This window comes from Drosophila melanogaster, chromosome 2R, assembly GCF_000001215.4.
Source record: "Drosophila melanogaster chromosome 2R".
Taxonomy (NCBI): Eukaryota; Metazoa; Arthropoda; class Insecta; order Diptera; family Drosophilidae; genus Drosophila; species Drosophila melanogaster.
Genome location: NT_033778.4, coordinates 24,139,480 through 24,162,344, shown reverse-complemented (window position 1 = coordinate 24,162,344; position 22,865 = coordinate 24,139,480). Strand labels below are relative to the sequence as shown.

Genomic DNA, 22,865 nt, shown 5'->3' with positions numbered 1-22,865 from the left:
TGGGCGGGATTTATCGAAAATATAAACACATAGCTTGAACTTGTATCAAAATTATGTGGCATTCGTATCAGGATTATATGATTATATGATCGTATATGATTGATTTTCTATACAAGCATATAAACATTTTATAGAAACATTTTTAGCTGGTGAAGACATTAAAGCAGTACATCCAGATCGGATCCAGCTCGACTTGCAGCTCCCCGGGCGCCAAATGGAGCGGCAACCCTGGAGGAAGCCGCTCTCGCGAATTCTCTCGCGGCGAGAAATTGATAAATCGCAGCCAGCGTTGGTTAAGAAAAATGTAAATTAAATTATAACTAGCGGCGGCACAATGGGCTAAAGTAAAACCCGGCCCCTGTGCTTAGTGCACCAGCTCTCACGCAATTAGTGGGCCGCCCGGGTGCCTCGGTGGTGCGCGGTTCTCGGCGAGATGCCCCTCCTGCTTTGGGGGCCCCTCCTGGTGCTCCTGGCTGTGGTTTCGCTGTAATGATATGTGCACGGATCGGATAAGCCGACTGATCATCAGCGCTTCCAACTTAACGTCGCTTAATGGAGTTGTTGTTCTTGCTGGAAGGCCCATTTTAGGTGGCTTCGCAGATTGAATTAATGCGCTGATTTATGTAAATTACACTAATTCGTATTACTCAATTGGTTATTCAATATTCATGGTCTGGTCGGGCAAGAACGGTTTGTTTGCTCAAATGGTCTTCTGCATATGGAATTTTCGGCTTATACTAGGCTAAAAAACATGAGTCACTTTGAGATATTCCCAGCATGTGTAACTAGTGAGCATCTTAGCGTATCTAATAAACGCTGAACAAAACACATTCAATCATTCGCATTCTGTGTAACGTTTTGGGATCCTATCTACAAATCCTCTTTATATTTTAAACATTTTTGTTGTTTTAGTTGATTTTGGAGCTAACAATTTGAAGCAACATAAGTACATTTTAACATAAAACATTGGGTGTTTAGGCTACTCCGTATTCCTTGAAAAGGTTGTCCAGCACAGCCGGATTCTTGCTGGGCCAGTTCTTGATGGCGTTGAGGATAGACGAAACCACTGTGAAAAGGGGAAAGTACATGAAATGCAAACGAAATTATGCAAGAAAAGTTTTGTCACCTACTTTTCTTCTCCTCTGCGGACATGAGCATGGCCAAAATGGTGAATTCGTCATTTTTGCTGATCTCCAGCAAGACAGCTGCTGTGTTTGGCTCCTTATTTGGTACAAAGAAGTCGTGGATGGTGCGCAGCAGGTCGGCAAACGTGTCCGAATCGAAGCCTGCTCCCAGGATCTTACACAGATTCGGGACTTCAATGGACTTTAGGTATTGGTACTTCTGCGGACCACTCAGCTCCTTCCAGGTCACATGGAACTGTGCTGTGCTCGTGGGTGCGGGCGGTAAGAAGCGCTAAATCATAGAGAATTGGTTTAATAATAATTCAGCTTTGATCTTAAGCGAACCTACCTCTATTGGACTGGGTGACATTGCGTTGTTGCTCGAAGCTTGTTCAATTTTTTCAGTTTGCACGGTATTGACTTCTGGGCTGCGTTCTATTGTGGTCTTTGGTGGAGAAACTTGAGTCTGAACCTTGGGGACCTCGACAGCCGTTTTTTTGGGTGCACTTGGCTTGGCCTCATTATCGGATTCAGGCACAATCTTGGTATCCTTGCGTGTTTCTGTTTCTTTGGGGGTTTCCACAGCTGGAGCTACTTTAACCGCAGTCTGTTTGGTAGGCTTGACTTCTTTGGAGGTCTTAGCAATGGTCTCAGCTTTGGGTGGACCTGATGTGTCTGGCATTGGCGTCGGCTTTGGATTTGTTTTTTTGACCTCTTCGATTATGCCGCAGTTACTATTAAATATCTTATCTATGTCCTCATCCGAAATGCGTAGTTGGTTGCTATCATCGATGGTAGCACGAGGAGATACCACGTCTACAACGGGAACACTGCGCATTGCCTTCTTGGAGCGTTTATAAGCAGGCTTCTCGATTGGCAAGATCTCAATCATGCCAGGACGATCGGGTGTAAAGTTTGGCCCACTTTTGGTGGCTGTAAGGATGCCAATGAAAAGCCTTAAAATATGCTTACTAGGTAATCAAAATTATATTTACCAATCTTGCGCAGACGGTCGTTGATTCTGGCCAGGCTCCTCTTGGCCTCGATGTTCTTCGGCTCGATGGCCAGCACAGTGGTGCAATCCTTCAGGGCTTCCATGTTGTTGCCCAGGGACTCGTTGGCCTGCATTCGCCGGTAGTAAGCTTTCACGCAGAGCTTATCCAGCGCAATGGCGGCCTCGCAGTCCTCCACGCATTGATCAAAGCTGCAAGGATAAATATGCATGTAAGGAAGAAGTATCGAGAACATTCTAAACAGTCCTACCTCTCCTGTTTTAGGTAGCACAGTGCCCGGTTAATGTGGTAAATGGGATCGTGGGGATAGACGGCAATGGCAGTGGAGTAGGCCACGATGGCCTTCTCGTACTCCCCCTGCTTGACATAGGTGTTTCCACGGTCCTTGATGTCGTTGGCCTTCTTGTACTGCTGGGCCACAGGATCCACTGGCAAGTCCTGTTTCTCCGTGGGTGAGCTGGCCGCCGAGGAGGATGGGCTCTCCTTCCGCGACTTGTCTGTCTGGACATGACTGCGCACTGGCAGATCCTGCATTGAAAGTGTGAGCTTTACTTGTTAATACCAAAGAATTTAAAGCTAACCTTATTGGCGGCAGAAAGCGGCGACTTCTGGAGCTCTTTCTCCTTGTTTTTAATGTCTTGCTCCCAGGAGTACAAGTCCTTCACGGAGTTCTCGTACTCCCGCGCGTTCTGGCGCACCTGGCGCTGCAGTTCGAAGGCTTTTTCCTGTGCACTCATATTGATTTGCCTTGTCAAGTGGCTAAAGAAATATTAAATGTTTGTTATTTCTGTTGCTAGCGCTCCGACAGTCTGGCAGCACTGCTCGCTGTCGATAGTTCAACTGAGTTGCTGTTTCATCGAACAGAGCTGCCAACTCTATTTTTGTAGCTGGCCAGCCAGGATTGCCAGAGTAAGGCCCTCAAATCAGCTGTTTTGTGTTTTGATTTTATTTTGAAAGTCCTAGTTTAAAATTATGCTTTCTCCGACAGATCAGCACAAATAATACTAATAAAGCTCACAATGCTAAGGTTGTGCCTTCCAACTCGAGCTGGATATGTGCGTAAGTAAGGACTTTACGTCTATAAAACTTGTTATGTAAAGTAAATGTTTGCCTATTGCGCAGTTTCTCGAACGACAAACCAAGAAAACCCGAAACACACTATGAAGTTTTGAATATTCGCAATGATTGCAGCACCCGTGAAGTCCGTAATGCCTTTGTCCAGCTCTCCAAATTGGTAAGTAACTCCAAGATTCCAAAGGAGCCTCCTAAACCCTGCCCTTTCCACAGTACCACCCAGATGTTAAGAGCAATGCTGCGTGTCCGGAGCGCACAGCCCGATTTGTTCAGATCTCCGAGGCGTACAAGACCCTGATAAAGCCGGAGCGGAGGAGAGACTACGATGACAGCCTGCTGTGGCAGCCATCGCGCTCGGACCGCAGTCCCGTTGGCGAGACGGTCAATCCCGGCCAGGCGTGGGATGTGAGGCCCAACTACGATCCCAATCCAGGACCGTACTATGGCATCCGTGGTCTGAAGAGGGTCTCCAACTGGCAGGTGGCCGTGGTTCTGATGGCCCTAGGCTTCGTCGGGGCACTCTTTGGCTTCACCTCCGTCAGGTTAATGATTATGAACCAGAGAATTTAAGTAGTCACACTGAACTTTCACCATCCCCAACAGGTCGTCCTTTAAACTGAGTCGCCAGATCCAGGACGAAATCTCAGCAGAGGCTAATTCCCATCATGCCGCCGTTGTGGCCGATGCCCAGAAGTACGGCAACGAGGAGCAAGTGCGTCGTATGGTGGACCGTATGTCGCGGAGTCCTTTCAACCAGTCTTCGGCTAAGTAATCCCATTTCCCCATTTCCTTTGGTCAAATTAAACGTGAAAGCATATAGCTATTTTTGAATATTTTGTTTTGGTTCAAGGCAAAGCAAACTCAAGAGCGATTGCTTAAGCGCCAGTGTGTTTTGCCAAAATTAAACAATTTCGTCGGCCTTCGTAGGCGATTGAGCAAACTGTGCAAACAACCAGGGCGACTACTTAAGCACTCCGGCCGCATCCATCGAAGCATATTAAAAGCAATCCTACTACCAACATGAAGTCAACTATTCAAATCGGCACCCTGTGCATCGTGGTGCTCGTGATCTGCTGCCTGGACTTCTCCAGTTCACAGAACTCCTCCTCCACTTCCACCAGTCCCACCTACAGCTCGTCCAGCACGCCCAAGAAAGTGTACCTGTCCAACTTGACGTACTCGATTGTGAGGAAGATCCGTGTGGGCACCACCACCGCCAGCAGCACCAGCCGTAGTTCCAGGACCAGGAGCAACCGGAAACTGAACGCCAAGAAGACCCAGGCCAAACGGAGCCAGGCCAAGCGCTCCGGCAAGAACAGGAAGTCGAACTCCCGCCGTGCCAGCAGGGGCTAAGTTGTTGTCCAGTCGGTTATGTTATTAAGACAAGGTTTTATTTTGAGCTCGTTCTAAACACAAAACACTTAAGTTTACCGTCGCGACGGGAAGATTAAATTAGATAAATACGTAACTTGTACTGTTTGTTTACACTACGCTGAATCGAACGTTGATACACTACTGGGAACCCGCCACCGAACTACAAACTAAAGAATCACATACGATAGTACAAAATCCGAACTCAGATCGTCTACAGCTTGGTCTGCGCCGCCTTCGCGGGACCCACTTCCTTGGCCATCACCTGTATGCCCACGTGCGGGGCCGCCGGCTTGAAGACCACCTCTCCCTGAGGCTTGTAGTCGGCGAACTGCATGCGGAACACCTCGTGGAAGCCCAGCTTCTCCATCACCCGGGCGGAGTAGTGGCTGGAGCAGAGCACGTGGTACACATTGATGCCGTTCTCCCGCATGTACTCGTACGCCCTCTCCGTCAGGCGGCCTGCGATGCCCAGGCCCCGGTAGTTGGTGTCCACCGACAGGATCTTGCCGTCCAGGATGAGCTCCTCGTCGGGATACACGTCGAAGATGTTGAACTGCTCCTCCACGTGGTCCATCAGCGAGAGGATCTTCTTGAATTTGGGATGTTCACAGGAGTCGGCCGCCTTTTCGGGCACATCATCGGGGGACTATGCATAGATGGAGCACAATAAGTCATGCATCATTCATATCATACTTAATGGGTTCACTTACCGGACGCCTCATAAGTCCATTTAGGAACACACCGATAATCTCGCCCTTCTTGTTGACCGCCTTGTAGGAGCAGTTGTCGGGTAGCGGTTTCAGGGAGTACTTCTCCAGCTCCTTGCACTCGCCAAGGTCGAGGAAGGTGTTCAGCGGTTCATCCTGTGCGGAATAGGAAAACGGATTAGATTTCAGACATCAGTGCACTGGCCCACCCATTTGGATCCGATTGCTCGTCAATCTGGGGATCTGCTGACCGAACAAATTGGCGGCGCTATTAGGCGACACGATCGTGCAATTGATCGGCAATTCAAGTGATTTATGCACGCATTGCATCGGCTAAAGATTTTCCAATAATTTATGGAGGCAGCTGGGGAATGGCGAACGGAACTCGATTTGCATATCAACATCTCAACGCCGGAGGGGGGCGGCTGTGGCCAGCGGGCGTGGCATGCATACTAATCAATATGCAGTATATACATATGTACATATGTATATGCAATGTACATATGTATAAATATAGGTCTTGAGTGCCCAATTGGTCTGGGTCTGTGCAGGGAGCATTCTCATTGGCCGGCCCCATCGAGAACTGGAACCTGATCCAGTCAAGATCAAGCGAGCGCATTGGATTCAGATTCCAATTGAGATTGAGATTCAGATCGCCAAGAGTCGTGATGCAAGACCAGCTGAAAGCTAGCCGTGACATGGATCATGTCAAGACATCTCACGACAGCCGAATACTGGACGGACTCCACAAGATTCCACATGCCCCAAAACGGGGCAAGCTCCCGGCGGAGGCTGGAATTCCCAGGGATTGGCCAACACGCATTAATTCAAGTTTAGTGTGCGAATTTCGATCTGAATTAAAGCCTAATTAAGACGAACGCGCAGCTAATTGAAATTCGCTGGAAACTATTCAAATTCACCTTTGTGCGCCGCCTTTCGATTCAAATTATTCGGCAAGCGGTTATAAATTCCGGAGCCAGGTGTTCGGCTTGATTGGCTCCTACGATATGCACACCAATCTCCCAAGCAGCCCCCTGATTATAATACAATGTACGATGGGCGGGAGCGCACTTACCTTGAAGAAAAAGGTCTTGAGCATGGCTATCACCGCCTCCCCATCCTCCGGCTGGATCAGTTCGATGGTGTAGGGGCAGTCCTGGTCGACGGGGCATGCGGCTGGCTTCCCAGAGACGGTCAATGCGTCCTCCATTTTCTGTGTCAGCCGGGCGATCGGATACAAGTCGTTCAGCTGCAAAGCGCCAGAAAAACAAATCGTTCAGATACTTTCGATGGATGGAGGGATGGTTGGATGCTTAGATGTATGGATGGGCGGTCGGAGGAAAGTCGGGCGGCGCATAGGAAACATTATTATTTATGGCTCTTAGATGAAAGGCAGCTTAATTTGTTTTGTATATTTCGCAGCTCATGGATGGCGAACCCGTGCATTTCCATTTCCACATCCATTTTCCACCGACCATGTTATTCAAATTTTGTTTTCATGTTCGCCAGCGACAGGAGCCATAAATTATAGAACCGAAACTAAGGTCGCAGTTCTAGCAGATGTAGTTTACTTTAATTATTAGTTCTATTATTAGTTAAAACTGGTGGGACATCTAGGGAGTATACTTAAGATAGCCAATTTGTTTATACAGCTGTCTTGGGAATATTTCGAGGCACACTTATATTTAGGCCTGCTTCAAAACAGATTCAAGTGATTTATTGGATTTGAGGTTCCTCATAGTTGCCACCTCATAAAATCACGTTCCATTGACTGATGCCCCATAAATGCCGATCGCACTCGCTGAGGAGGGGCCATTAAACCGATCCAGAAGGAATTTGAATTTGGAAAATTCGCACATGCCAAATTACAGAAGTGGCTGCCTTGGCCCCCAGGAAAATGATGTTTACCCCATTGTTCTCGTCTATTATTGGATGCCCCACTGGTATTTATAGAGCAGCTCGGTGGAGGAGCTGCTGGTGCAAAGAGTGGGTGGCTGGAGCCACACTTACCCCACATCGGGAGTCCAACATCATGCTGGATATCAGCGACTGGTCCGGCAGCTTCTGCACTTCCATGTTGCCTTTCTGGTTTTGTTTATTGCAAAACGCTTTCTTTTGTTCTACAAGGCGGTGGAGGCGGCGGCGGGGGGAAAGGGGGTATCGGGATGTCGGGAAAATTTATGGCGAATTTTTCCCTTATTTCGATTATTTCGCTTTTTTGTTGGCGCGCACGTTTTGCGATATTTTGTTTACTTCGCCGCCGACGAATCTTTGTTTGTATTTGGCACTGTTTGGCTTTTAGTTTGACTTTGCTTTGATAAACACTAGGTAGGGTACTCAATCACGGGGATCTCTTGTTCTCTGGCTGGGATTCGGAGCAAGATTAATGGTGTGAATGGAAGGAGCGATTGTAGTATGTGCCTATGCAATATTAAGAACAATTAAATAAAATAGCATATTAACTTATGGCAGCACTTTGTTGCTATGTTTATGTTTATGTTTATGCACGCAGTTAGGCCAGGGCGGATGTAACATGATCACCCACTCGAAGGCAAAAAGTATAAGTGCATGGTCAGCATTCACACGCCGACCAAATACATATTACATACGTACATACATATCTCGCTCTCCCGATAAGCCTAGATATATAAGATATACATAAGAACGCCGCTCCGCTGCTGGCGTACCCGGCAGCGCAGCTACGCGGATTAGCCTAAGTCCAAATATATTAAAAACTGTAAAATCAGAGAGACTCTGTAGACGTTGAGCTGACAGAACCATTTCTGCCTACTCTAAAATCAAAAGAAGTAAAATTGAATAAATATATGTCAGCCCGACGGCTGCCTTCAACTAAAAACGGACTTGTGTTCTGAATTGGAGTTCATCATTACATGGCGACCGTGACAGTCGTCCAACGCTGGACGAATTGACCAAAGCTGGTGAAAACAAAGGAACAAAGGAACACTGGACTGGAAGAAGACTGGACTAATTAAATGGAACTGCAAAAACCAAGGAAAAATCTGAGTGAGTAGAGTTCTATTGAGTATGGGCAAACACCGTGGCGGTTTGAAAACTAAGCTGAATAAACGTATAGCCCACGTAAGGTGGCTAATATACGGTCAGCAAACGCCACCGGTTTGGTCGAAAGCTCTAAAGCTACATGCAGAGCTAGACCACTTGTTGCAATATCAGCAAGAATTAAAGACCCATAAGCTCGAGAAAACTCACTCAGATAATATTAAAAATATACCCACAATTAATGAAGTTCCAAAATACCAGGCATGTCCAGCACCAGCACCAGCATTAACAAAACCAAAGAAGTCCTGCCCCCCTGGCTGCGAAGGAATCTGGAGTCCCCACTGCCTGGGGACTTGTGAGCGACCATCGACGTCTTCAGCGGCGAAGAAATAGACAGCAGCGAGGGAGTGTCAGCGTGCCACCCCCGGCGACGCCCAGCTGACACCCAACAAATAGACAGCAGCGAGGGAGTGTCAGCGTGCCACCCCCGGCGACGCCCAGCTGACACCTGATGAGCATCATCAACAGCAGAATATAATAATAAATATATATAAATATAAAGTAAATATAAAATATATATAGATAAGAAAAATTGTAAGAAATATTGTAAAACGGAGCATATACTATTATGCCCTGTTAACCCAATATGGCCCGTGAAGCCATAGCTAGAATCAGGCAGGCAACAATGTAAAATACAATTTTTTTTTACTCTTGCGAACATTGAAAGATTTTATAAATAGATAATTCCAAACATAAATGTCTATAGAGACAAATGAAATAAGTAAAACTGAAAATAAAAGTATATACAAAGGAAATTTTCTATTCTATTCTCCAAAATATAAAATTAGTATACCCAAAATGGGTCTAATAGACACTAAAACTGTGGACTCTACAGCCAATGTAATAAATAAAGTAGAAGTCCAAAATGCAGACTTGTTCTGGATAACCATAATACTAATTGTAATTGCATTAATTATGGTATCCAATGCATTAATAAAAATATACAAACTGCATAACAAGTGTCTTAAGAAACGATACCGTAGCACTGCTAACGGTATAGATAATATTTAAGGAAGATCTTTAATAAAGTCAATTATGAATGAAAATATGAGAAAAATTATATGAAAAAAAAAATAATAAAAAAAAAAAAAATATAAAACGTAATATTGAATTTATCTACATTAAAAAAAAAATATATACAAATGAATAAATTTGAAGTTATGAGTATACCACAGCATGGACTGGGAAAAGCTTGTTGATCAGATAAAAGATCAAAATGAAAATTTCAGAAAATCCTATAAGTGCTTAACGCAAAACAGATCAACACAAGCTGTAACAATCAATAGGAATGCCCAAGTCTTGGTAAATAGTTATAATGAAATCAGAGAGTTGATCCAACAAAATAGAAAGAATTTGGAACGCAAACAGTGTGCTAAGGCTTTGAACCTACTGGTGACATTAAGAGAAAAATTAATATTTATAAAAAATAAATTCAGTCTCCAGATAGAAATTCCAACCATAGTAAACACCCCACTAAGAATAAATTTGAATGAAGACAGCACTAACTCTGACGAGGAAGATAGGACTATAGTCAAGGAAGACATTAAAGAGGAAGATCTTCACGATCTAACTATACCAGCAAAATTAATGCTGAAGAACGACGATAAAACAAATAACGCAGCCGACTCCGAAAATAACTTAACCATGGCAGAAGAAGCAGCTGCCATTAGGTCTTACATTAGGGAAGTCGCCTGCACAGTGCCAGAATTTGATGGGCAAAAGATCCATTTACAAAGATTCATTAAGGCAATCAAATTGGTAGACCTAGCTAAGGGACCATTTGAAGACATTGCAGTTGAGGTCATTAAGTCAAAAATAGTTGGCACAATTTTGAACTCAGTTGACAATGAAACGACAATTCCAGCAATTATAAACAAATTGCAGAAAGTAGTTGTCGGTGAGACATCCAGTAATGTCAAAGCAAAGCTAGCAACAGTTCAGCAGAGAGGTAAAAATGCAACGCAATTTACCGCTGAAGTTGATAGCCTGAGAAAACTTTTAGAAGCTTCCTATATCGATGAGGGTATACCTCTAGAACATGCCACTGGTCTAAGCACCAAAGAGGCAATTGAAACCATGATACATCGTGCTGAGCACGAAAGTATCAAAACAGTACTGGAAGCAGGGACTTGCACCACTATGGATGCAGCGATAAGCGCATACATAAGAACGAGTACAAGAGTTACCGGTGACATCAATAAAGTGATGTACTTTAGAGGTAACAGACCCAATAGAGGATACGGAAATGCCAATAGAGGTAGTAACCGCGGTAGAGGCTTTAATAACAATAGTATTAGAGGCAACTACCATAACGGTTACCAAAATAACGGTTACCAAAATAACGGTTACCAAAATAACGGTTACCAGAATAACGGTTATCAAAACCGCTATAATGGAAATAATAACCGTTATAATGGCTATAACAGAGGCCGTTATAATGGAAACAAAGGCCGTAACAACAGTCAGAACAACTACAACAGAAACAATGCCAATGTACGAGTAATCCAAGAACAGGGAAACTCGCAACAGCCTTTAGGTACTCAGTAGAAGAAGATCGTAGAGTATACACCATCAATTATAATCTCAACATATTTTCTACATTCATTCATGCCAAAACAGGCGTAAAACTAGTTTTTCTACTTGATACAGGTGCAGATATCTCTATTCTCAAAGAGAACTCTGACAAATTTTCTAATATTCAAATAACCAATAAAATAAACATTCAAGGCATAGGCCAACAGAAAATTCAGTCTCGAGGACAGACTTTTATTGAGATACAGACAGGTAAATACGTTATCCCACACGATTTTCATTTAGTAGATAAAAACTTTCCAATACCGTGTGATGGAATAATCGGAATAGATTTCATAAAAAAATATAATTGCCAAATCGATTTAAACCAAGAAGAAGATTGGTTTATAATTAGACCAAACAATTTGAAATTTCCAATATATATTCCCATAGCATACAGCTCTGGTATTAACACAACGTTATTACCAGCAAGATCCCAAGTTGTCCGAAGATTAATAGTATCATCAAAAGATGATAACATTTTAATTCCAAACCAGGAAATTCAAACTGGTATTTATGTTGCAAATACAATCGCAACATCAAGTAATACATTTGTCCGAATTTTAAATACAACCGATTCCGACCAATTAGTCAATATGGACACTCTAAAATATGAGCCACTTTCGAACTACAATGTAGTTCAGGCAAATAGTGAACACAGAAATAAAACTGTCTTATCTCAATTAAAGAAAAATTTCCCCGAATTGTTTAAATCACAATTAGAAAATATATGCAGCGAATATATAGATATATTTGCATTAGAATCAGAACCTATAACAGTTAATAATTTGTATAAACAACAGTTGAGATTAAAAGATGATGAGCCAGTATACACGAAAAATTATAGAAGTCCTCATAGTCAAGTGGAAGAAATACAAGCCCAAGTTCAGAAATTAATAAAAGATAAAATAGTTGAACCATCAGTTTCACAGTACAATAGCCCTTTGCTATTAGTACCCAAAAAGTCAAGCCCGAATTCTGATAAAAAGAAATGGAGATTAGTAATAGACTATCGCCAAATTAATAAGAAACTTTTAGCTGACAAATTTCCACTACCGAGAATAGATGATATTTTGGACCAACTTGGTCGAGCAAAATATTTCTCCTGCCTTGATTTAATGTCAGGTTTTCATCAAATCGAACTGGATGAAGGCTCGAGAGATATAACATCTTTCTCAACCAGCAATGGCTCATATCGTTTCACGCGATTGCCATTTGGCTTAAAAATAGCGCCTAATTCATTCCAAAGAATGATGACTATAGCATTCTCCGGAATAGAACCGTCTCAAGCATTCCTTTATATGGATGACTTAATAGTCATAGGTTGTTCCGAAAAACATATGCTTAAAAACCTCACTGAAGTTTTTGGTAAATGCAGGGAATACAACCTAAAGTTACATCCTGAAAAATGTTCATTTTTCATGCATGAAGTCACATTTTTGGGACACAAATGCACAGACAAAGGAATTTTGCCGGATGACAAAAAATATGATGTCATTCAGAACTACCCAGTTCCACATGATGCGGACAGCGCTAGACGTTTTGTAGCATTTTGCAATTACTACAGACGTTTTATCAAAAATTTCGCCGACTATTCGCGGCACATAACAAGATTATGTAAAAAGAATGTTCCATTCGAGTGGACAGATGAATGTCAAAAAGCATTCATACATTTAAAATCTCAGCTAATTAACCCAACACTCTTGCAGTACCCAGACTTCAGCAAAGAATTTTGCATAACAACAGATGCAAGCAAGCAAGCGTGTGGCGCAGTTTTAACTCAAAACCATAATGGCCACCAACTCCCAGTTGCTTATGCATCCAGAGCTTTTACGAAAGGTGAAAGCAATAAGAGTACAACAGAACAAGAGTTAGCAGCAATTCATTGGGCAATAATACATTTCAGACCATACATTTACGGAAAACATTTCACTGTGAAAACAGACCATAGACCATTGACATATTTATTCTCGATGGTGAACCCCAGCTCTAAATTAACTAGAATAAGGCTTGAACTAGAGGAATATAATTTTACAGTAGAGTATCTAAAGGGCAAGGACAATCATGTAGCAGATGCGTTATCAAGAATAACCATCAAAGAGCTAAAAGATATAACTGGAAATATATTAAAAGTCACTACAAGATTTCAAAGTAGACAAAAATCCTGCGCAGGAAAAGAACAATTGGATTTGCAAAAGCAAACCAAAGAAATAGCTTCAGAGCCCAACGTATACGAAGTCATAACAAATGACGAGGTACGAAAAGTAGTGACATTGCAATTGAATGACTCGATATGTTTATTTAAACATGGAAAGAAAATTATTGCAAGATATGATGTTGGTGATCTTTATACTAATGGAATTCTTGATTTAGATCAATTTCTCCAAAGGCTTGAATTGCAGGCCGGTATATATGATATCAGCCAAATCAAAATGGCACCGTGGGAAAAAATCTTTGAACACGTTTCAATAGATAAATTTAAAAATATGGGCAATAAAATATTAAAGAATTTAAAAGTAGCGCTACTTAACCCGGTGACCCAAATAAATAATGAAAAAGAAAAAGAAGCTATATTGTCTACATTACATGATGATCCAATACAAGGAGGGCATACAGGCATTACAAAAACCTTGGCCAAGGTCAAAAGACATTATTACTGGAAAAATATGAGTAAATACATAAAAGAGTACGTAAGGAAATGTCAAAAATGCCAAAAAGCAAAAACAACAAAGCACACAAAGACTCCAATGACGATAACTGAAACACCAGAACATGCTTTCGATAGAGTTGTTGTGGACACAATTGGTCCACTACCCAAGTCAGAAAATGGTAACGAGTACGCAGTCACTCTCATATGTGATTTAACCAAGTACTTAGTTGCCATACCAATAGCAAATAAAAGCGCAAAAACAGTCGCAAAAGCTATATTTGAATCTTTTATTCTAAAGTACGGTCCAATGAAGACGTTCATAACGGACATGGGAACAGAGTATAAGAATTCAATAATTACTGACCTGTGTAAATATTTGAAAATAAAAAAATATAACATCAACAGCTCATCACCACCAGACAGTTGGAGTAGTAGAAAGAAGTCATAGAACTTTAAACGAGTATATACGATCCTACATATCGACGGACAAAACCGATTGGGACGTATGGCTTCAATATTTCGTATACTGCTTCAACACGACCCAATCTATGGTACATAATTATTGTCCATATGAATTAGTTTTCGGTAGAACAAGTAATTTACCAAAACATTTTAATAAACTACATAGCATAGAACCAATATATAACATAGATGATTACGCTAAGGAGAGTAAATATAGGTTAGAGGTAGCATATGCTCGAGCAAGAAAACTTCTTGAAGCACACAAAGAAAAAAATAAAGAAAATTATGACTTAAAAGTAAAAGACATAGAATTAGAAGTAGGAGATAAAGTTTTACTAAGAAATGAGGTAGGTCATAAATTAGACTTTAAATATACGGGGCCCTATAAGATAGAAAGCATAGGAGATAATAACAATATTACGCTACTTACTAATAAAAACAAAAAACAAATAGTTCATAAAGATAGATTAAAGAAATTTCATTCATGATTGAATTTAAACTTATATTTTCCTTAATCATTTATACAAATTTTCCATACACTACGTATATTTTTATCTTTGCATTATAAAATCAACTATTGTTGTTCAAACAAAAACACAAACAAAATAAAAATAAAAATAAAATAATTTGCATTTAATAATCAAAATAACTTCACTAGGTTACGTTATTTTTCAAAAGGAGGGAGATGTAGTATGTGCCTATGCAATATTAAGAACAATTAAATAAAATAGCATATTAACTTATGGCAGCACTTTGTTGCTATGTTTATGTTTATGTTTATGCACGCAGTTAGGCCAGGGCGGATGTAACATGATCACCCACTCGAAGGCAAAAAGTATAAGTGCATGGTCAGCATTCACACGCCGACCAAATACATATTACATACGTACATACATATCTCGCTCTCCCGATAAGCCTAGATATATAAGATATACATAAGAACGCCGCTCCGCTGCTGGCGTACCCGGCAGCGCAGCTACGCGGATTAGCCTAAGTCCAAATATATTAAAAACTGTAAAATCAGAGAGACTCTGTAGACGTTGAGCTGACAGAACCATTTCTGCCTACTCTAAAATCAAAAGAAGTAAAATTGAATAAATATATGTCAGCCCGACGGCTGCCTTCAACTAAAAACGGACTTGTGTTCTGAATTGGAGTTCATCATTACACGATCCTTGACGACGATCCTGGCGTGAGAACTCGATGGGCCTGCGAGCAAACAATGAATGCCAGAAGTCGGGTCCGTTTGCACCTTATATAGCCAGCGGATCGCGGCGAGAGAGTGTATATGGAATCGGATTCGGATTCGCAATCGCAATCGGATCGGTCTAAGCGCAGAGCCCCGCACGCCGGCTGTTCATTCGCGACTGAGAGAGGCGCTGGATGGAGCCAGCGGTTGCCGGTCGAATCCATCGGTCACATAGCGGTCTATTTGTTCAGTTATAGGCCAAAGAGAGCGGATCGTGACTGGTTTGCGCTCTCTTGGGCCACCGAGCCAAGCGACCGGCGACCAGTCGGCAGCCGCTTCCTGGACTTTCCAAGATGGGCCTTTCCCCGTCGGCACTTCCGACGTTGAGGAGGGCGTTGTGTTTGTGGTCTGCGGTCAGCGGTTCTCGACATTTCCCTCTTGTCTCGCTTTTTATTTATTTTTTTTTAGCAAAAGTAAGGCGAAAAACCAAACTGGTTAGAACTGTGCTGGCTATCAAGGTCAGTTGGCCAGGTTGGATCGGCTAAAGGAGCCCGCTTGTCCACCAGGAAGGTATCAGTCGTACTTTTCCATTCTTTTCAGGTTTTTCAGATTTACGATCTCGAATCTAGTCATTTCAAACAATAGAAATCCTAAGCGTATTAATTTTGATTCCAGGCAGTAATTTCTAGCAGTGAATTTTTGGATTATTATGCACAGTGTATGTGTGTATGCACCAGCTATTTTCGCATTAGCGGCCACGGGGCGTATGAGTGATGTTACAGCGCGGAATGCTTGAGTAGCCCTTCAAGAATACGGAGTAAACAACAAGTCGAGAGGCACACCCCCGAAATATTAGCCGCAATTAAAACCCACATGGCGTATGCGTACTATTCCCCCCGCAGTGAATGATCTTTCCACGGCGGACTGCCCGATCCTCCCGCGCTGTTTTTGTTTACTTTCCGCTCGCAGCTGTCGCGTATTTTATTTTCTTCTGTTTCTGTGTTTCTTTTTCTTTTTCTTTTTCATTTTATTTGATTTTATTTTATTTTGTTTTGGCCGTGCAAACGAGCAAAGCGGAGCGCACGCCGCTGGCTCAATTAAAATGCGACAAAAGAAAGAAACACAACGCCATTGTGGAGGAGGTGGAGGTGGAGGTGGAGGTCTCTCCCAGAAATCGGTGGACACGGGGATCGGTGAATCGTCGGAACGGCGGGGGCATGTGTATATTTACATTCTTCGCCGTGCGGTTTGTTTAGTTTGGCGCGCGCTCTCCCAATTATCACCCATGAATATGAATATCTATCTCTATTTCTCCGGCTCTTTAGTTCGAATATTACGGAATTATTCCGGCCATTAACTCCCGCGATTGTTTCGTCGAAAATCTGGCTGATTTCGAATGTATTTTGCCTATGGATTATTCAGGCGGTCATAAAAACAGACCGCAATTAGCGGACAAAAAATGCAAATTGTCAACGAAACTGTTTATCATGCACAATCGCTGGAAACTTTTCATGGATAATTTTGTTTACAAAATTTATTATTTTGTCGGCCGCTCACTCAGTCACGTTTCTGTCTCTTTTTGTTTTGGGAAACTCGTTTCTGGTCGTCAGACCAACAGACGATCTCCTCTGACACTCAGATATGGAGCACTAAATTTATCTCAATTGCCCAGAGACGCGCCTCTTCGCATTGTTTGGGCTCCAAGATGCAAGATGACTCAGTTCTGGGTGACTGGGTGCAGGTGCAATTGGCGGGTATTTATACTTGGAACCACACTTGGAGGTATATCCGGTGGGTGAGTAAAGGAGGCGACGCGTTTGGATCGAGGAACCCATACTTAGGCGGTTATTTTCGACTTAATAGGTGCGGGTAGTTCAGTACCCTTGCACTCGAATCCAAAGCGTCGCTTTCGTTCAGCGAGTCATGCTCCTAATGAATCGCAATAGGTCTTAAATCTCGAATCATAAACGACGATCGCTGATTGAGCTGCCAAAATTGTCGAACGGCTGCAAAACGGGTTTGCACATTCTGTGGGGTCTGCGGATTATGCACACCGATATCGGACTAAGTGACAGATACAAATGTTTTGCGGCACCATAACTTAGTTACGCGCATAAGTTAAGTACGCGGCCAGTCGCGGGTAATTACTCAATCAGTCAGTGAAGTGAATAGAGCTCAATCGCATAAAGTGTTGATGGTGTAATTACATTGAATGCTTTGATTTGATTTAGCTTGATTTCCGAGCGGAAATACCAGTGTTGCAAAGGAGCCTAGTAGGTACTCAAGTATGGCACCCACTGCGGCCCACAGTGCGAATGAGTGATATTGCGGCGCGATTACTTCAAAGTGCTGAGCTGCCCGCCGTCATCGCCTCGTTGCGATTTGTTTGCATGCGGATAATTAAAATCACATTAACGCCGTTTAGCTGAGCAGCAAGATGGTTGGCAATTTGTGGTTGCAATCACAATGATTGAATGTTTGTCAAAATGCTTGAACTCTCTCTCAATCACTGGTCACTTTCGCAAAGAACTAGGCTTAGTTTGAAACACTTGAATATCAGTTGAACTCGATCGGATCAAGGTCCCATGCAAATCCGCACCAGGTGCCAGTGCACGGGTCATTTATCAGCATTAATAGACTGCTCGGGCATTACTTAACAATTATTTAAGGAACACGCCAAGTCGATTAAGATACGATAGCCGCGATAGTGGGCGTCCTCTACTAATTTATATGCTAACTAGGCAATGCAAGCCAGGGGATCTGTCTTAAGTTAAATAAATGAGTTATCAAATTAAATTGTCATGTTAAAAGTCATGCGTTGCAGATATGATGGCTCTCATGAGTGACAATAAAATGAATTAACTCAACTTTAATAGATTGTTTAATATTAAATATGATTAAATGAATATCATTACTTTATACATAGATATGGGTTTTTTAAGGGGTTTCTTAATACCCAAAGTAGAGTCCTCGTCCTCTTCTAAAGTCACTTGCTTCCACCACACAATTATTTACTTTTAATTAATCAATATTAATAGTTTCTCCTGCTACAGATTAAATGCATTCGGAATGCTTACACGTGTAAGAGTAGTTTGAATATGCAAATACTCGCAGAACTCACATTCAATGCTTTTCACCTGCGCGGCGGAATCGAGACATACCCACAATTAGTTGCCGCTGTCATATAAATCACAACTTTTCATTTACATTCGCCATAAATCATTCGAATTGTTCGCCGTGGGATCGATCGGTGGAATCAGTTTTGGTGATTGGACCATAAACCTGGCAGCTTTGTCACCAGCTTTTCCGACAGTTGCCACAAGCCGGAACCGATTTCCTACGCCTGGGCTTGGACACTCGGCCCATGGCCACAGGTGGAGCTGGGAGCTGGGAGCTGGCCAACTTGTGGCAGAACGTGACTGGAAACAGCGAAGGGGGAGGGGGGCACTGGCCAGAGGCTTTGAAAGTTTGATTCAACTTAATAGAGTTAAAAGCCGCCTAATCGGATTAGCCGCTCCTCCGCCGTGGCCCCCACTCCAATCCATTGCCATCGAATGAGGCACTAGCTCCGCTTGTCTGGCTGCCCGGATCTGCAGTGGTGGGTGGAGCATTTAAAAGGTTGTCAAGTAAAAGGGGTATGCTCGATCGAAGAAGCAAAAATGTTATATGAAAAATTTAGCTAGATATATTAATAGGTATTCCTTGGCTCGAAATAAAAATCTTAGATATGCAAATCTACACTAAATTGTCTGTCAACAAACACTGTAACTAAATAGATAAGCATAGTACATAGTAACAACCCAAGATTTATGATTTTTTTATTGGCAAGATATTGCTACATGAAGTTAATTATATAGAAATACAAATTTCCATAAATGTAGTCTCTACACTGAACTTTTTGAGCATGTGAAAAATGTATAAAATCTATAAAATGATAAGTTGCTGTGTTGCAAGGGTATACTTTTGAGGCTGAGTACGAACTAGTCGATCAGTTGGCTTCAAGCTCTAAAATCCATCTATTGTGCAGACTAATGCGGCATTCTAAACACATTAGAACTAATCTGCTGCTATCTGCGAAAAGTGCACGAGTGGCAAACTCAATTGTTTGAGCTGGTGAAACGGAAACGATGCAAATGGACTATCGGGCAATTCACACCAGTCATATATGAGAGCTTGAATGAGTTCACTTGAATTCATTTGAGTTCCACGCAAATTGCTCGCTTAATTCCACATCGGAAATGTCGCTTGGGCGATGCATTTCGTTTCCATAAGCGATTCAGTACCATCTGCAAATTACCCATTTAAGTTGTAAATTGCATTTTGCCCATTTCAGCAGCAAACTTCATTTAAATTCATCACGGGCCCGGGTAATTTCCTCACATTTTGCATCCTGCCACCGCTGAAAGGATGTCTGAAATCCCGACCAATTCAATCCGGGCTAGTTACCATTGAAATGCAAATCCCAGCCAGGCGGCGGATAATGTCTGCCATCTGCTGGGGCGCAAACCTAGCGAAAAGGATTCAAAGGATCTGCTGTTGTTGCAAGCAACAGTGAACAATAAGCTTTGGCCTCATCCTCCAATCTGGCTGGCGCATATACATTCGCAACACTCGCACTTACCGCCCTCCTTCTTTTCATCCAGGCAACGGATGCAACGCCAACGACATTGCGCATACGCCATGTGCGCCGAGCCGAACAAACACTGAGAAACACGGGTAAATCACACTCTGTGCGCTTATCAATTCATTGGATTTTTCGTTAATCATTGTGAAATAACATCGTACTTGAACTGTTTAATTTCCTTATCAACAATGTGTTTGCAAAGCTCTTGTGCTAAGATAGTTACTATATTAGGTTCTTATCACATCCCACAAGAGTTTGAAGACCCTCGTAAAAGAGCTAGAACTATATATTAGTTTAGATAAACATCTCTGCTTTTGCTCAGTGCACAAAGAACGCACGGCAGCGCAAATTGCTGGCAGGAAGCCAAGCGAAATCCGTGCACCAGTGCACAGGCATCATCATCACCACTGCCACCGCCACAGCCATCGTGATTATACTGAATCCTGCAGGCTGGGGGAGGCAGCCTCCCCATCCCGGTCGACTGCCTGGAGCAACAGAACCCAGTGAAGGAGCAACAGCGGGAACAGAAGCAGCAACGGCAACAAGCTGACACTTTGACAATGTTGGCGCCATTTTGCTGTTTGTCTTTCCTCTTGTAATAAAACGACATCCTCGACTGAGGATGCTCAATGGGATTCGGAGTGGCGGAGGGGGTCTGAAGTCTGAGGGCTGAAGGCTGAAGGGTGTTTTAAACACTTGGGCGACTCGGGAGTGCGGAGTCCGGAGTGGCGTGCTCCTTCACAACGTAATCATCGTGGAAGGGCTTTGGTGCGGCACGTAGTCAGGACGCTTTGTCAGTTGCCCGGGGCGGCGTCTGTGTAGTCAGCACTTTGCTCGACTTTTGTTGACAGATTGATTTTGATGTGTTTTCATTGTTATTGTTTGGCTGAGGGTCCTTTAAAGCGAATCTGGGGGCATGGGCCGTCGCTGTGCTGATTTGGGGCATCAACGGCGCTGGAAGAGGCAACAAACCTTTTAGCCTAATTGGTTGGCTCTTGAATCGCTTTGACTAATTGACAAAGGCTTTTCCGTGGGCTTACGGACTTAATGAACTCCCTGAATGGTCCTGGACCTGGAATATTCATGGAGTTTCATTTATTTAATTGAATGAGAAATGACCCTCCATAATTTAGCGGGGCAAATCGGAAAATAGGGGAAAAACGGCAAAACTTTTTCACCTCTTGCATCCAGTTGGGTCAGGGAAATCTATTGTATCAAATACAGAGTTTTCCGCATTTTACTCATTGCTTGTTTGCCTCGGCGGGTCAGCTACAGTGCAGCCTCGCTAGCTTCGACTTTAAGGATAAGATCCTTCGGTCTTGTGTGCTGTGCCATGTAGATATAAGGTGCATTTTTAGTATTAATTGGATTTATCCAAACCATCTTACTAGAGACTAGTTGGAGCCATCAAGGCCACTCTGTAATTAAATCCAATTAAGTCAGGCGTGCCGGTCGGCCAGTCAGCTTTATTGGAGCGCATTGAAAAGCCACAAAACCGTGCGGCAGGGGCATCGAATGGAATGAAATCCAATCAAATCGATAAAAAATGCTGTATAAAAGTCGAGAGTTCGAGGGCGACGAGGAGTACAGCAGGACTCCTCCTGCTGCCTGATGCTGGGAATTTCTGCTTTTTCCTCCATTGCCTGCCTGCGGCGTTGCTCATACGCCACGTTGCCCCCAAATCAATTGAAATAAATAGGATACACATGGCTCGCAGTCCTGTGTGTGTGTGTGTGTGTGCGAGTGTGTGATTTGGTGGACGTGGAAAGCAGTTGCTTCTCACATATTTGCTTTTCCCGCGGCACAGGGACCGAGATTTTCATTGCCCGTGTGCCGTTTGCTGGTATTTCATTTATTTGTCTGCTTGTTATTGGCAGCTCAGTCGTGCGTGTGGGCCACGATTAAATTTGGTCAATTGTCACGCCCTGCGGTGGACTGCCCCTTGGGGGTCGAAGACTTAAAGCCGCCCCACGATTTTGCCTTGACAACGGGTTGAGCCACAAACAAGTTCCCGGATCGATGTGGCCAACACTCCACTTCTGCCGGCGCAATTGCCAGCACGAAATGCTGGAAAGTTTTGTTCGATTGATAAGAAGGATGGTCTTTTTCTTCGCCGCTGATAAGGAACGCTATCTTATCTGGAGGGCCAGCACTTCAAACAATATGTATGCCTTGTCAGGCATAGAATCACCCCAGTCGGTCGGTGGGGTAATTAAGCTGAGCTAAGTTGTCTTTGGCATGCTACAATTTATGCTCAGCACTTGTTATGGCTCATTTCTAGCACTAATCCGTCCACTTTTTCATTAACAAATATGTGAGGTACCCACATGTCGCTTTTTGCCAGCGTCAACACATCTGTGTTTTCATTTAAACTATTTGATTTGGTCGCCTGCCAAAAAATTTAAGTTTTCGCTGTTCGCATTTAATTAGGACGTGTGTGCCGTTTGGGAAACACTACGTTCCGATGTCCGACATCTATACATATGAATTCAGATATAGTTTATAGTGAGTGTTTCGTATTTTATTCTCGGCGAACTTGAAATGGAAAACATTTGGCGGCGGCGTAAATGTCACAGCTGGATTCTAAAATAAAAATGTATTTTTGTCGGCAACTTACGCGTGAAATTGGCTAATAAGTGGGCCTAATGCGCCGCCTCCTTCGATTTGGATACCACGAAGCGTTAAATTTCGGAATTTGTGTTGGAGACTTTCGCCCGATTCGTTCCGATTCGACCGACCAAGTGAACCGTTAGCACGTTTTTGAAATGATGATGCCCAGCTTTTGCAGGCTTGAGAATCTTATATGTACTCGAATGCTAGGGAGGTGGAATTCTTCTCGCGATTTGGGACCAACGTTTTCGTGTTATTTTTTAATGGCCAACGATAACACATTGAAATGCAATGAGCAAATGAGCGTTGCTTAAATAGTTCGCCGGTCGAACTCAAAAACTCAGTCGCTTCCAATCCCAATCTCTCTGCCCATCCGTTCTGCGTTCTGC

The 22,865-nt window shown here is 43.0% G+C and overlaps 4 protein-coding genes across 8 annotated transcripts, besides 1 other annotated feature; 2 read left to right on the top strand and 2 right to left on the bottom strand.

The window, feature by feature from the left end:
- Nucleotides 1-841: 841 nt before the first annotated feature.
- On the bottom strand, nucleotides 842-2,961 carry spag (spaghetti). The gene is made up of 6 exons (NM_079925.3): nucleotides 2,719-2,961; nucleotides 2,388-2,665; nucleotides 2,120-2,328; nucleotides 1,474-2,057; nucleotides 1,131-1,416; nucleotides 842-1,066 (listed from the first exon to the last, which is right to left on the bottom strand). The coding sequence occupies exons 1-6, from the start codon at nucleotides 2,872-2,874 to the stop codon at nucleotides 975-977; spliced, it is 1,605 nt and encodes a 534-aa protein (NP_524664.1). The 5' UTR covers nucleotides 2,875-2,961; the 3' UTR covers nucleotides 842-974.
- Nucleotides 2,962-3,032: 71 nt separating this feature from the next.
- CG42568 (uncharacterized protein) lies at nucleotides 3,033-4,677 on the top strand. Of its 2 annotated transcripts, none has more exons than NM_001169813.2 (4): nucleotides 3,033-3,196; nucleotides 3,260-3,371; nucleotides 3,425-3,753; nucleotides 3,815-4,677. In NM_001169813.2, exon 4 carries the CDS (start codon nucleotides 4,232-4,234, stop codon nucleotides 4,562-4,564), a length of 333 nt encoding a protein of 110 aa, NP_001163284.1. In that variant the 5' UTR covers nucleotides 3,033-3,196; nucleotides 3,260-3,371; nucleotides 3,425-3,753; nucleotides 3,815-4,231; the 3' UTR covers nucleotides 4,565-4,677. The 2 variants fall into 2 exon arrangements, with proteins under 2 accessions (NP_001163284.1, NP_001163285.1); NM_001169814.2 differs by having other exon boundaries at nucleotides 3,033-3,200.
- On the top strand, nucleotides 3,033-4,677 carry DnaJ-60 (DnaJ-like-60). Of its 2 annotated transcripts, none has more exons than NM_138048.3 (4): nucleotides 3,033-3,200; nucleotides 3,260-3,371; nucleotides 3,425-3,753; nucleotides 3,815-4,677. In NM_138048.3, exons 1-4 carry the CDS (start codon nucleotides 3,157-3,159, stop codon nucleotides 3,981-3,983), a joined length of 654 nt encoding a protein of 217 aa, NP_611892.2. In that variant the 5' UTR covers nucleotides 3,033-3,156; the 3' UTR covers nucleotides 3,984-4,677. The 2 variants fall into 2 exon arrangements, with proteins under 2 accessions (NP_611892.2, NP_523840.1); NM_079116.4 differs by having other exon boundaries at nucleotides 3,815-4,027.
- On the bottom strand, nucleotides 4,583-22,782 carry speck. 3 transcript variants are annotated; one of them, NM_001414080.1, is made up of 5 exons: nucleotides 22,484-22,782; nucleotides 7,303-7,657; nucleotides 6,368-6,541; nucleotides 5,296-5,448; nucleotides 4,583-5,231 (listed from the first exon to the last, which is right to left on the bottom strand). In NM_001414080.1, exons 2-5 carry the CDS (start codon nucleotides 7,366-7,368, stop codon nucleotides 4,797-4,799), a joined length of 828 nt encoding a protein of 275 aa, NP_001401022.1. In that variant the 5' UTR covers nucleotides 7,369-7,657; nucleotides 22,484-22,782; the 3' UTR covers nucleotides 4,583-4,796. The 3 variants fall into 3 exon arrangements, with proteins under 3 accessions (NP_001401022.1, NP_995934.1, NP_523839.2); NM_206212.2 differs by lacking the exon at nucleotides 22,484-22,782 and adding an exon at nucleotides 15,222-15,422 and having other exon boundaries at nucleotides 7,303-7,713; NM_079115.3 differs by lacking the exon at nucleotides 7,303-7,657.
- Nucleotides 7,702-15,222: a mobile genetic element.
- Nucleotides 22,783-22,865: the final 83 nt, after the last annotated feature.

Coding starts and splice junctions, on each gene's coding strand:
- spag (NM_079925.3), bottom strand. CDS start 2,874: ATGAGTGCACAGGAAAAAGCCTTCGAACTGCAGCGCCAGGTGCGCCAG. Junction 2,666..2,718: donor CGCTTTCTGCCGCCAATAAG/GTTAGCTTTAAA, acceptor CTTTCAATGCAG/GATCTGCCAGTGCGCAGTCA. Junction 1,067..1,130: donor GTCCGCAGAGGAGAAGAAAA/GTAGGTGACAAA, acceptor CCCTTTTCACAG/TGGTTTCGTCTATCCTCAAC.
- speck (NM_001414080.1), bottom strand. CDS start 7,368: ATGGAAGTGCAGAAGCTGCCGGACCAGTCGCTGATATCCAGCATGATG. Junction 5,449..6,367: donor TCAAGACCTTTTTCTTCAAG/GTAAGTGCGCTC, acceptor TATTCCGCACAG/GATGAACCGCTGAACACCTT. Junction 5,232..5,295: donor ATGGACTTATGAGGCGTCCG/GTAAGTGAACCC, acceptor ATCTATGCATAG/TCCCCCGATGATGTGCCCGA.